Source organism: Diceros bicornis, chromosome 22 (genome assembly GCF_020826845.1).
Source record: "Diceros bicornis minor isolate mBicDic1 chromosome 22, mDicBic1.mat.cur, whole genome shotgun sequence".
NCBI lineage: Eukaryota > Metazoa > Chordata > Mammalia > Perissodactyla > Rhinocerotidae > Diceros > Diceros bicornis.
This window is the reverse complement of record NC_080761.1, coordinates 45,762,888-45,775,361: the sequence shown is the minus strand read 5'-3', so window position 1 is coordinate 45,775,361 and position 12,474 is coordinate 45,762,888. Positions and strand designations below refer to the sequence as shown.

Sequence of the window (12,474 nt, the reverse complement as noted above, 5' to 3'; positions counted from 1 at the left end):
ATCCCTCAGCTTTCCCATTCTTGTCTCTCAAAGCGGGGAACGCCTGAGACAGGGAATGGCAGTCCATCCTCAGGAGTATTGCTGCTAAAGCCAGCAGGCTTCGAGACTTCATTTTATTTATTTTTAACATCTAAGACCCTTGTACCTCTTTTTCTCCATATAATATTATTTCTCTAATAAAGTATAGCTAGTTAAAAGTAATAGAGGAGTTTCAGGGAACCAGAAAAGCCTCTTCAGACATTTTTCTTAAAGGACTGGTATCCTATATAATATTATTAAGTAGAATTTTATTATCTAAAAATTTAGCTGGAATATATCTTTCTACCACTGTGCATGTATTTTTAGCAAATGCCTGGTTCTGTTCTCCTTGTTACAAGAAAGGGAGTGCCCTTTGTTTCTGAGCTGTTTGTCCAATAGCATAATGTGAAAACTAGAACTCAAGCTTGCTGTTGGCATCATTCAAGAGAGCGAGTGTCTGGGAGGGAGAGAAGAAGGCGGGGAGGGAAAACACGGACATGCTTGGGTGCTTTCTCTTCTTGGCTTATTGGTAGGCATGTGATAGTGGGTATTCATATTGTATAGGTGACTTCATGCATTAAAAAAATGTATCTAAAATTGTGAGTCTACACTGAATTACTGAGTTAAGGTAAAACTTTCCTCGTGTGATTTTGTGGCAGATGTTATATGTGGGTGAAAACACGTTCTTGAGAAGGAAAAATTAATTTATCCTTTCTTCTCTCCCCTTCCACGCCCTCTTTCCCAAATCCTTATCCACATCTACCATAGGCATATCAAGGGGTGTAGGGTTTATCCGATTTGACAAGCGGATTGAGGCAGAAGAAGCTATCAAAGGCCTAAATGGCCAGAAGCCTCCTGGTGCCACAGAGCCAATCACTGTAAAGTTTGCTAATAATCCAAGCCAAAAAACCAATCAGGCCATCCTCTCCCAGCTGTACCAGTCTCCAAACAGAAGGTATCCAGGACCTCTAGCTCAGCAGGCACAGCGTTTTAGGTAAGTCTGATGTGGTGCTCACGCCCAGCTGGTAAACTCAGAAAAGCTTCACTAGTACTTTTGTTGACAGGCTCTCTGGTTTGCTATTATTATTATTGTTGTTGTTGTTGTTTTTCTTATGAGCACAGAGAAAACATTGGAGAATAGTGTCATTTGCTAATATTGAAGATGAGGACAAAAGGATGATAACCTACAGGAGTGATTCTCAACTGGGGATAATTTTGCTCCTCAGGGGACATTGGGCAGTGTCTGGAGACATTTGTGTTGGCATAACTTGGGTCGGGGTGCTGCTGGCCTCTAGAGGGTAGAGGCCAGGGATGCTGCTACACATCCTACAGGGTGCACTGTAGCCCCCAACAACAACAAGTTAGCCAGCCCAGAACGTCATTCGTGCCGAGGTTGGGAAACCCTGCCCTGCAGAGTGCTGGGTGCTTCCTCACTATTTCCAGTTCCAATTTCTTCCTTTTTGTTTTTTCTTGATAAGATTTTATTCTGGTGTCTCAGTTTTTAGGTCAAGCTCTTTCAGTTACTTTGCTTTATGATACCTGCACCACTAAGGATATATAACCCATATGAATACATTGTTGCTACAAATAGGTCCCTCTCCCTTTTAAAATTTTTATTTCTTATAGTTTAGGGGGTATCAAACCTTCTCTTTAAAGGGCCAGATAGTAAATATTCCAGGCTTTGTGGGTCAGAGTCTCTGTTGCATATGTCTTTTTTTTTTTAAAAAAAAAAAAACAACTCTCTAAAAATGTAAAAAACATTCTTAGCTCTTGTGCTTTACAGAAACAGATGGCAGCCTGGATTTGGCCTGTGGGTGGTGGTTTTTAGACCCCTGTGTGGTCTGTAGAATGACCGTGCATCATTAGCCCAAAGAAGATGTTCTATCTCTTAGACAAATAGAAATATTCTAATTTTTTAAGTTTTATTTTCATCCTGGGGTAACAACCAAACAAGAGTCATTTAGAAAGCATCCCTAATCTGCATGTGAGAAGAGCAGTGACTTTAAGTTAAACAGAGCACAAAGCAAAGTCATAAGCAAAGTCACTCAGGTTTTTATTTTGCAGAACATTTTTTAATATCCTTTTTGGCCATATGGTATACTCCAGCCGTAATGCCATCTAGCCTCCATGCTAATTTTTTTTTTTTTTTTATCTCAAGTTCATGTCAATTTTCATTCTTTCCTTGCTGGGGCGGAATAGTTAATTCCCAAAAATGTGATCATAAACATAGCTTAATAAGGAGTTAAATATTTTCGAGCTTAAATCATGTGCATTTTTTCATTCGGGTATTGAGCGTGCTGAAAAGAGTGGGTATAAAATCAAATAATCTCCTTTTAAAATAATTATGTCACCTGAAGGGTAAGAAAGAAATTTGCTATAAACACATGTTCACTTCCTACTTAGGGTGGCTCTTGCCCTGGGAGAAGGGCTGGTACTGTCAGAAGGCTCCATATGGACCTGGATGACTGGGTACCCAGTTGGTTGAGCCTTGTGTTCACTTCCCTCTTTGCTTTAACTTTTTGAGGTAAAAAAAAAAAAGCAAACGCTCCCACCTTTGACTACGGTGGATGGTAGTGGCAATTGGGCTGAAAGGAGAGATCTGTGGGGGATGCTTGACGCTTGCTCTTGTGGAGAAGGAAATCTCACAAAGCCTTTTCTTAGCTCTGCACGTAGGGTTCCTCTGTGGCGTCTTAAGTAAATAATATTTTTTGCAAATTTAGCACAATCTTGAAGGAATGTCAGAAGTGTTTCCTGGGCAGCCTGTTCAGTTAACTTCAGAGCTCTCTGGGGCCTAGAAAAGAATTTTGAGCTTCAATAAAGTTCTTTGAAACTTAGTGGTTGGTTTGAACACTGTGAAAGTTTAAAATGTTCACTGTTAGTAGAGAGCTATGTATTCATTTAAATTGTTAGTTATTTTTCATGTTTTCAGATTTAAGCTCTGGTTTTTGTTTTATGGTAGTTAAGTAAAACTGTGTTCTTAGAATCAAGATTGCGTTCTGAGGAAGATTGAGCAAGAGGTCTGAAATGACAGGATATTCAGGAGAATGCCTGATTATTGAAATGGCAAGGCGTGTAGGTGACTCAAATATTAGGCTGTTGAAAACTGCTCTCTCTCTTCTCAGCCCCACCGAGCCCCCTCCCTACATGCCCTGTCCTTTTTATTTGTGGTTCGGTAAAGCCTTACAGGATGTTCAGATGGTCAAATTCAATATCTTTTTAAATATCTTCTGCCCATTCTTTGTTTTTATCTTTTAGTTCCATAAGTTATTAACCTGGAAATTCTTCCTTTCCTTGACTCCTGTAAGAAGAAATTTTGGTAAAAGGGAATAAGAGTTGTCTGTTTTAAGGGAAACTTGGTTTCAGAAAATAAGGAAGATTTTTATTGTCTTTTCAGATTCCCAACACTTATCTCCATCACCTCACTTCTCATTTCTTCCATAATCTCTGTCCAGATAATAAATTGTGAACTAGTCTTTGAGCTCGGTCACAGTGTAAGATTGAGTATAAGAAGACATTGCGAGCCTTATTCCTAGAATTCAGGTTTAATCTGATGTGTATTTGGTTGCTTTTCTCTAATATCTGTAAAAATTTGACTGTCATTACTTTTTTTTTTTTTCCCTGTAGTTAAGGTTGCATCTTCTTCTTTTACCTCATAAAGATTCTTGAATTAAGGACTTGCTTGTTTTGTTGCTATTTTGCTCTTCTCTAGTTCAGGTCAAGATCATCACACACATATTTTTGTTCCTAATATCTGTGTCCTGATTCTCTGAGCCTTGAGTTTCTTACCCTCCGGCAGACACTTAGAAAATTTCTCGCTGTGTGTTTTTATGTTGTCATAGTACTTTGGGAGTTGAGAGAGATTGGAGAATACAAGTTTTAAGTATAATAATAGTCAAGGATACTTGTAATGTTCAGGAAATGCACCATATTACTTAAGGTCCAAAAAATTAAAATCTGTGTAATAAGGATTAAGTTTAAAAGTTGGGTTGTCAGGTTTATGACTCAGCCAACCCATGTGAGTAATTAGAAAGAGAAATTATTTTAACATGAGTACTCCTGATCTAATATGCTGATTTAATTGACTACAGTTTTCAAAAGAAGACCAGCCTTATTTATTTGGATGGATAGTATAATTCAAGCCCCTTAAGTATATTCTTGGGACATGGTATCTGAATTAAATTTTCAGCTAAATTTTTTCATCTCTCTTCTTGTAGAGCAGCTCTAATTTTATTGAATGTGATCTAGTCTAATGGCCTGCCTGCCTGCTTCTCTGAGCCTTTATGCATTTTTAAAGGAGCCTTTTAAATCGGCACTTGAGTTGCATTGAAGGCATGTGCTAGTTGCACTATCCCAGTTTCCTTTTGGGAGAAACTGGTATCAATCCTCCTGAATAATATTTGTCTCTCTTAGAGGACAGATGATACCATCTAATTGGATAGGGGGTAACTTGATGATCTTGTTGTGGTTTAACTTCAAAGCAAATCTTGAACGTTCTTTGGAGAGGTTTTAAGAACCATTATTTGTAGAGTTCAGGGTGTTTTTTGTCTTACCCACTAGTAATCTCTCTTTATATTTTTATTTCTGACTTTAATTGACTTTACATTTCTCCTTTTACTTGCATGTGGGCCCTCCTATAGTCTGTCAGCTAAATTTCTTGGAAACTAGGCAGGTACCTTTTTATTCTCTGCTTACAAACATCTAGCTTTAAAATGGGAATGCTTTACCTAATATATGGTTCTCTTCAAAATATTGCCTGGTCATAGTCCAAGTTGTATTTCTACTGATAGAAAAATGTTTGTATACATATCCCCAGTATATATATTTTCATAAATTATATGCACATGGGCTTGTGCTGTTACATTCTTTAACTCATAAACCCTAATCACACACAGAAAATAAAGATAGGATAAAGATGAAGTAAACAGTACATCAGATATCTTGCTAATTATCATGCTGACTGGTTTCATATTTTATTACCTAATATCTTAGTAAATAATATACCGTTAAAGCGAGATTCATAAAATGATGATCTTGATAATTTGGTATTTCTTGTCTGACTTCATTTGAGACATGTTGGGTTATCTTGTATCTAACCTCATAATGTGGTTTGTACTGGGAGTAGGAGAAATAATCAGCTCTCCCGTATTTGCTTGGGTTTCCCTTAGTGTGTCATCCTCACCTTGATGATGATGATGATGATGATGATTACTGCAGTAATCTTTTTGAAGCTACCTCTTCTTTGAGGGTTAATTAAAGCTAGGTTTCCCAATCTAATCCTCCAAATCCACTTAACGTGTTATTTGTCCAAGATAAAGAACAGGTGAGAGTGTCACTGTCCCCTTGGGGACCGCTCAGTCTTCCCTCAGGAAGGTATGTGATGCTTGGAGACTGAGTGAGGGTACTGGGTGCAGTGTATCGATTAAATATGAGTAAAGAATACTTTATTTTTAAAGTTTAAAAACATGTATTTAATAGACACTTTAATATAACTTGCCACACTGCAGTACACCATCATGCACACAACCCCCCCGCCCCCCCCCCGCACGCACGCTCGCACACACACACACACACACACACACACACACCGGCTCATTCTGGAGGCTACTAACTTGGTCTCCACTAAAAATTGGCTTCTGTTTTTAAATGAGCACATATAAACGGTGGCTGTTCTGGAGCTCTGGACAGACCCAGCAAAGATGTATAATTGTGGAGAGGAATAGTGGCCCCTGTGTCTGTAAACTAGGCAGTGCATGCCGCACCGTTTTCTCTCGTAAATGCCTAGTTCACAGTTTTCCAACTGCTATAGACTTGGGGTGCATGGTGCCCACATGGAGCGCTCACTGCTTTCTGCCGGCTCCCGTGAGAAACATGGGTGTGTGGCACTGAGAGAGCAGGGAAAACTGTGACCCAGCTGACTGCAGGCAGAGGTTTTCAGCATTGCTTGGGTCCTGTTTCTTAGGTCCCATGTTCTTTCCTGCTGCCCTCATTGATGGGAAAGTGGGGAGAGGAAGGAGAGGGAGGGGGAAAGGTTGAGATAGAGGCAGATAACTTGACTTAAATTCTAAAGGCCTGAGTTTTTCCTAAAATGGGGTATTGAGTGAAGAAATCAGTGGTCAGGATTATGGTAGCATACAGGATTTCACAGGTGGGGCAAATGAGAGGCCCACTGAGAGCGTCCTCAGAGAGCCTAGTATAAACATCCCAGGCCTCCTGCCTGGAGATTCCTGGGATGGAGAGTGGGAAACGAGATGTCTCTTCCTTAAAGTGCGTAATTCACTTCTAGGGCAGTTTTGGTTTCCCCCCTCTCTTGAAAATACTAAAAACTTGCGTAGGAGATTCTGTCTCTGGACTTTTGGTTGGTGTCCTAAGCTGGTGGTGGCAGAGTGTGACACTCTCTACCTGGGCCCAGTTAATGGGCAGAGATGATGTAACTATTTTGAGTGAACCGATGAGGTGTCTCTGCATCTGGGCCTTTCAGCACTTTGGAAGGAGACTTCAATATGTTCTGTTCTACAGGAATCACATGCCTAATGCATTCTGTATTGACCATTCCAGCAATTTTATGAAATTATCTGTATCAGATTACTTCATGGTTAGTGATAGTAATTAGTGTGCATCTTTATTTCTGGTATTTGTGGCCTTTATTTTGGAGTATAAAGGCATGGCGTCTTTGACTATACTCATCATCTCTGCAGAAAACAAAGCCCTCCCACCTGTGTGTTCTTTCCACACATGTGCTTTCTCCCGTGTATGTGCAAATGGGCTCCCCCCCGCAGCCCTCCTGATTAGTTTAATTCTAGATTAGTTAAGGATAATGTTGGTAACCTCATTTCTTTAATGTGGTCAGTGTACTTACTGTAAACCTGCAGTGATCCATGCTTAGTGGTACAATGAGGAGTGAACATGTCCCTGCTCCTGAGAGGGTGGTGGCGCTGAAGACACACACGGATGAGGATCCTTCGTCACTGTGATTTGTTCGGTTTCCTTATGCTTTGCATCAGCTCAGTTCTTTCTTTGCATTTTTACAAAAAAAAATGCCCAGAGGTGATTAGGAACAGGAGTGTGTGAAGGTTCTTTTTCCAATTCTGAAAGACCAGAGAGAGAGGTTTTTTGGCTTTTAGAAAACTAGAAGGAGTTGCTTTCTCTTGTGTGCTGGACCCTCACTTGAGGCCACAGGTTAGACAATAAGATTGATACATTTTTCAAACTTACCGTTCCCAGGTGTTTAAAACAAAGAAAAAATTGTTCCCCCAATCCAGGGTCTTAGTTGGAGAGTGTTGAACATTGTGGCAGTTGAGGGTGTCATATGGGCAAAGGATTAAGTTATGCCTGCCGCCTCTAAACATGTGTCATTAATTGGTGCACCTCGTGGACATTTGAAACATGAGAATGGAAACATGAGAATCTTTGAAACTGATAAAGCAAGAAGAATCAAGTACTATAAAATCAATTTGATTTTTGATATAGTGAGAGGGTGGAGAGTTTTAAAGAGTATCCCCCCCGCCCCCCCACCGGCAACCACTTTCTTTTAAAAATTTTAAGAGAAGCTCAAGTTGGTTGGTTTGTTTCTCCCTGGCTCCTTACCCTGTGAGTAGGGCTACCCTTCCTGTAGCGTAGTCACAACAGGCATCAGGCTCAGGTCCCAACTGCTCGCTTTGTCGCTCACTGGAGCAGTGAGTCTCCGTCTTTCTTTCTCTGGACCTTCGCTGAGCATGTAGAGAAATGGGAGGTTCAAGGTTGTCTATGAGGTTCTTCCCACTTGTAATAACACCACTTTGATTCTAAGAAATGAAAGTCCTTGCAAGTTGGGAGGTTGAAGAGAAATTCATGGAATTCTGTCATCTGCAGAGTTTGACTATCAGTGCCACCATTCACTAGCCCCGTGGTCTTGGGCAAGTCACTTAATCTGTGTGCCTTTCATATACTCAGGAACAAATAGAGTTAGGAAACTTACAAGTAGGATAGGTACACGTAGGTGCCTGTGGAGCAGTTAAGAACTTGCTTGGCAAAAGGTGAGAACCCAGACGTTCATGATTCCGGAGCCTCCACACGTCCTTTCTGAATGGCTTCCTCGGATGACCACCAGCGTTTCCCGTGTGTGGCACTGACCCTTGTAGAGATAAACTGTATCCATCAGAAGAGCGAGGATCTTATGGCAGTGGGTACCCATTCTCTCAGGAATGTGAAAAGACCCAATGTTTTGTGACTTCACGTACAATTAATAAATATACAAATATCCCCTTGGAAGATGGCAGTAACAAGCCCAGCTTTCTGGAACATCGAGGGGGAAAATTAAAAACTGAAGTTTGCTAAATGTGTGTTTTGCAGGTTGGACAATCTGCTCAATATGGCTTATGGAGTAAAGAGGTAATGATAGAAGTTCATGATACTCATAATCCCTTCCCATAATTAATTAGTTTCTTTGATTTGGGGAGTGACACCCTTCATAAGTTTGTGTTGGGTTTACTTTTGCATGTACAACTTAATGAAAAGCTGCTGTTTGAAGCACGGTTGACTCAAGGAATATTTTTATACCACTGGCTGCCACTTGGGCTTTGACAAAGCCACTATTTGTTTTATACTGCATTGTGACATTATAGCATGTTTACATATGTGTTGGTCCCCCCCCCAATCCTGCTTAATTCATGAAGCCAGTTCTAAATATATGTCTTTGCTATTGTGGATAATATTATTCAGTCTAGCATATAATGGCCATTTCATACCTTATTAATACCTTGACAGTACAGCATGTCACTGCAAACCACACACAGACTTTGGTTGAAACGTCAAATCGTTGTATGTATCTGTTGGGGGAGGGGAGTTACTGAAACTCTTGGGATGGGAAAGGGAAAAGACAGAAGTCCATTGCTGTAACCAACCTCTTTTTCTGTTGTGTGTGTGTGTATGTGTGTGTGTGTTTCCTATTTTGTTTAGTAGGTTTTCTCCAATGACCATTGATGGAATGACCAGTTTGGCTGGAATTAATATCCCTGGGCACCCCGGAACAGGGTGGTGTATTTTTGTGTACAACCTGGCTCCTGATGCAGATGAGAGTATCCTCTGGCAGATGTTTGGGCCTTTTGGAGCTGTCACCAATGTGAAGGTCATCCGTGACTTTAACACCAATAAATGCAAAGGTTTTGGATTTGTGACTATGACAAACTATGATGAGGCTGCCATGGCGATAGCTAGCCTCAATGGATACCGTCTGGGAGACAGAGTCCTGCAGGTCTCCTTTAAGACAAACAAAACGCACAAAGCCTAAAGAGCTCTTGTCCTCAGTCCATTTATATATGAAAACTATACAACAAAGGCAAGTTAAGAGAAACTTTATACATTAGTAAATGTCTTTGTAAGTCAGTGTTGAGATGGGGATAATACGACTACTTAGCATCCTAAGAAATATGTGAGATTTTTTATTGCTAGTATTTGAATTAAAACTTCTTAAATATCTTTTATGTTTGAATATGGACAAGAGGTACAGGGTTTTTACCTGTCACATTGCATTCTATTGCCTTCTTTGAAGAAGGTGGACCTTTTAAAGTGTTTCAGCTAAGGGAAGACATTTCTTTTCTTTTTACATAACTGCCTTGAACCTGTGAGTAAATATTGAGGCTTTGTGTTGTAATTCTTCAGTTGGTTGTGTCTTTTTTTCCCCCTTTTTTTTTTCTTTTTCCGATTAGCTTTGTGTTTGGTTTACATTTAAAGCATTGCTGTTATGTCTAAGAAAAGTATTTTGAAGTTTACATTTTATTTATGAAGTTGAAAACAGTATTTATTTTGTAATTATGATTTGGGTTGGGGAAGGGGGGGGCTACATTATAAACGCTTATTGTAAGAATACTGGAGAACTTTTCGTAAAGCAGTACCTTGCCAAAGAGATAAGAGCCTCTTTGATGTGGGTTTAAAAAAAGCATCTATTTTTATAAAAAAGAAAATTTGGAGAAACTTTTTACTGGTCCTGGAACAAATATTTTGACTTGAATACTTTGAGAAATCTCTTCATATGACACCTAGTGAGCTTTTAAAATTTACCAGGAAATTTGCAGCGGTTGGAAAATTTAGAAAGATTTATGATGTAGAAAATACTTTTGAGATCTTTGTATGAAAGGAGTAGAATCAATGGGGGAAACACTGCTGGTTTTGTTTTTGTAATCACCAGTGGAGCGTCTGATTATCCTGGTTATTATGTGATAGGTGGCTCACATTGATTTGTGATTTTGAAACAAATAAAAAAAAATTTACAAAAGAATATATAAGAGCAGGCAAGAAATTTAAATTACCAAGAGATGGGGGAAAAAAATCTGTTCTTCCTAAAGAAATCCCTTCAGATAGAGCTCATGGTGTTTAGTGATGTACTTGCAGTATTGTTTGAAGAATTGTTTTGTCTTAAGGAGAAAAGATGTTGCACAGGATTTGTACTGCAGCAAATCGGCAAAAGTGATCTGAGTTGGATATATTTGAAGGTATTTTGAAAGTTACGTTCAAGGCTAACACCTGAGCTTTGTGTAATGTAAATAAGACCTTGTGTTTATGAACCTTTCAGCTAATTTGATTTTTTTTTCCCTTACATGCCAAGTGATGTTCAGGTTTTGAATGTTTTTGTATCAGTTTTTTCCTTTGTAAATGGCATTAACATTGTTACTTGAGGTCTTGCTTAATCACTTTTGTTGTCCTGAGGACTTGAATTTACAGTGCATCAGATTTGTTGCTAATTTTGTCTGTAGATAGTCTAGCTTCAGCTGTTTATGGTGATGCTACATTTTCGTTTATAAATATGTTTGTGGTAAAAAAAAAAAAAAATGAGTATAACCATAGGTTTTGAACAAATTTCCTTACATTTTTCATACAAAAATCATAAATATCTGTATGCTATTGAAATTTAACTTTGTATGATGCTTAAACCACTATTTGGGGAAATAATAAAATAAGTCTTTACCATGTATGAAAGAAATTTTAAAAAATACAAAATATTTTCTGATTAGCATCTAGCTTATAATAAATTTTCAAAAAAGCTGAAGGCAAAAATGCCTTCATCAGGATGCACTGAGAACTATATAGTTACGTCCTGCTTTTTGTATAAACTGAGATGCTCACATGCTTCCCCTTAGAACAGGCAATGTGCTATGCATAACGTAGTTGTACATTATCTTTGCGGTTGCGTTGAGTTTTATTTTTTATCATTTAAAATTGTAGTTATAAAATTTTTCAGTATAGTACAGTACATATACTGTGAGGCGCGTGCTAAAGTGAATAAGCGAGTTTTCATGCTGACCCACTCAATGCTATTCAGAAATCAATTGGCTTAGCACTTTCTCATATCCTTAGGTGCATTTAGATTGTCAGAGTTAACCTTCTGCGTTTAAAAAAAAAAATAAAAAAAACAAAATAAGTGTATATACTTAAAAAAAAATAAGGTTTCCCTCATGGGAAAACAGCGGCTACATGCTTCTTTCCTATACTACTGTAGCAAACCAAGGCATTGATGAGAGGGCATGCAAATTGTGCTTCACTTTACAGTGTTTATCAGAGCACTTAATAAAATGTAAGGCTGGTATTTATTTGAAGTTGTACAGTATGACTTAATTCACATCTGTTGGAATAGAAAATATATTCTGTTGAGTATTTAAGAGGCTGTACATGTTTTCTTTTGTGTTTGGATTCTTTGTACTTTTCCATGTTCAGTACATCAATAAACAAAGTTGAAGGGAAAGTACAGTGTGGTGAGTAGGTCTTTATACGCATTCTGGGGGCTCCTGTGCTCAGTCTAATGAACTTGCTCTCTTCAGTTAAAAGAGGTTCCCTCAGAGCCGTAGTTGAAAGCAGGGTCATCTAAAGTAAGAATTCCAAAAGGCATATTAATTGAGGTAGAATGTGCAAAAAATTTTTTTGAATGACACCTTCTGATTAGTTAGCTTTCAAATATGACTTGATGAATAATTTTTATAGGAATACGTGCTTTTATCTGCTAGTTGTAAAGTTTGGGTAATTGGATGCTGACATCATTCTATAGCTCTGATTTAATAACCATCAACCTTTTTTGACAAATGGGAGTTGTCTTCACACATTTACTTGCACTAAAGGAAAACCAAATAGAAGGAAGGTAACTTATTTTGCTTCCACTGGCAAAATTCACTTCACCCACGGGAGTAAGTGTTGGTGTGTGAAATTTATTTTTGTTGCCCAAGGACCAGATTGTCAAAGAGACTCTTCTCTAAAATCAGAAACTCAGTTTTCATTAGGTAAGGATTGATATGTGTAGCACATGTGTACAAATCATGAACTGTGCCAACCCCGTGTTTCACATACGTGTTCAATTCTTGTAACACATCCTTAACAGATCTGTGGAGGAAGAAAAATATTTCCTGCTGATCTTTTATGCAAAAGTTCTACTTCTATAGAACTTAAGAAAATTTGATATAATAATATCAATAAGTACTTTTTTCTTTTTTTAAC

At 38.5% G+C, this 12,474-nt stretch overlaps 1 protein-coding gene across 6 annotated transcripts in view; it reads left to right on the top strand.

The window, feature by feature from the left end:
- The window catches only part of ELAVL2 (ELAV like RNA binding protein 2), a 131,590-nt gene extending 119,859 nt beyond the window's left edge, over window positions 1-11,731 (top strand). For 3 of the 6 annotated variants that reach the window (XM_058565908.1, XM_058565912.1, XM_058565913.1), the window contains 3 exons: window positions 787-1,012; window positions 8,347-8,385; window positions 8,953-11,731. In XM_058565908.1, the coding sequence (XP_058421891.1) occupies window positions 787-1,012; window positions 8,347-8,385; window positions 8,953-9,283 (596 nt within the window). In that variant the 3' untranslated portion in view covers window positions 9,284-11,731. The remainder of the gene's footprint in view (window positions 1-786; window positions 1,013-8,346; window positions 8,386-8,952) is intronic. The other 3 variants (XM_058565909.1, XM_058565911.1, XM_058565910.1) reach the window with 3 other exon arrangements.
- Window positions 11,732-12,474: the final 743 nt, after the last annotated feature.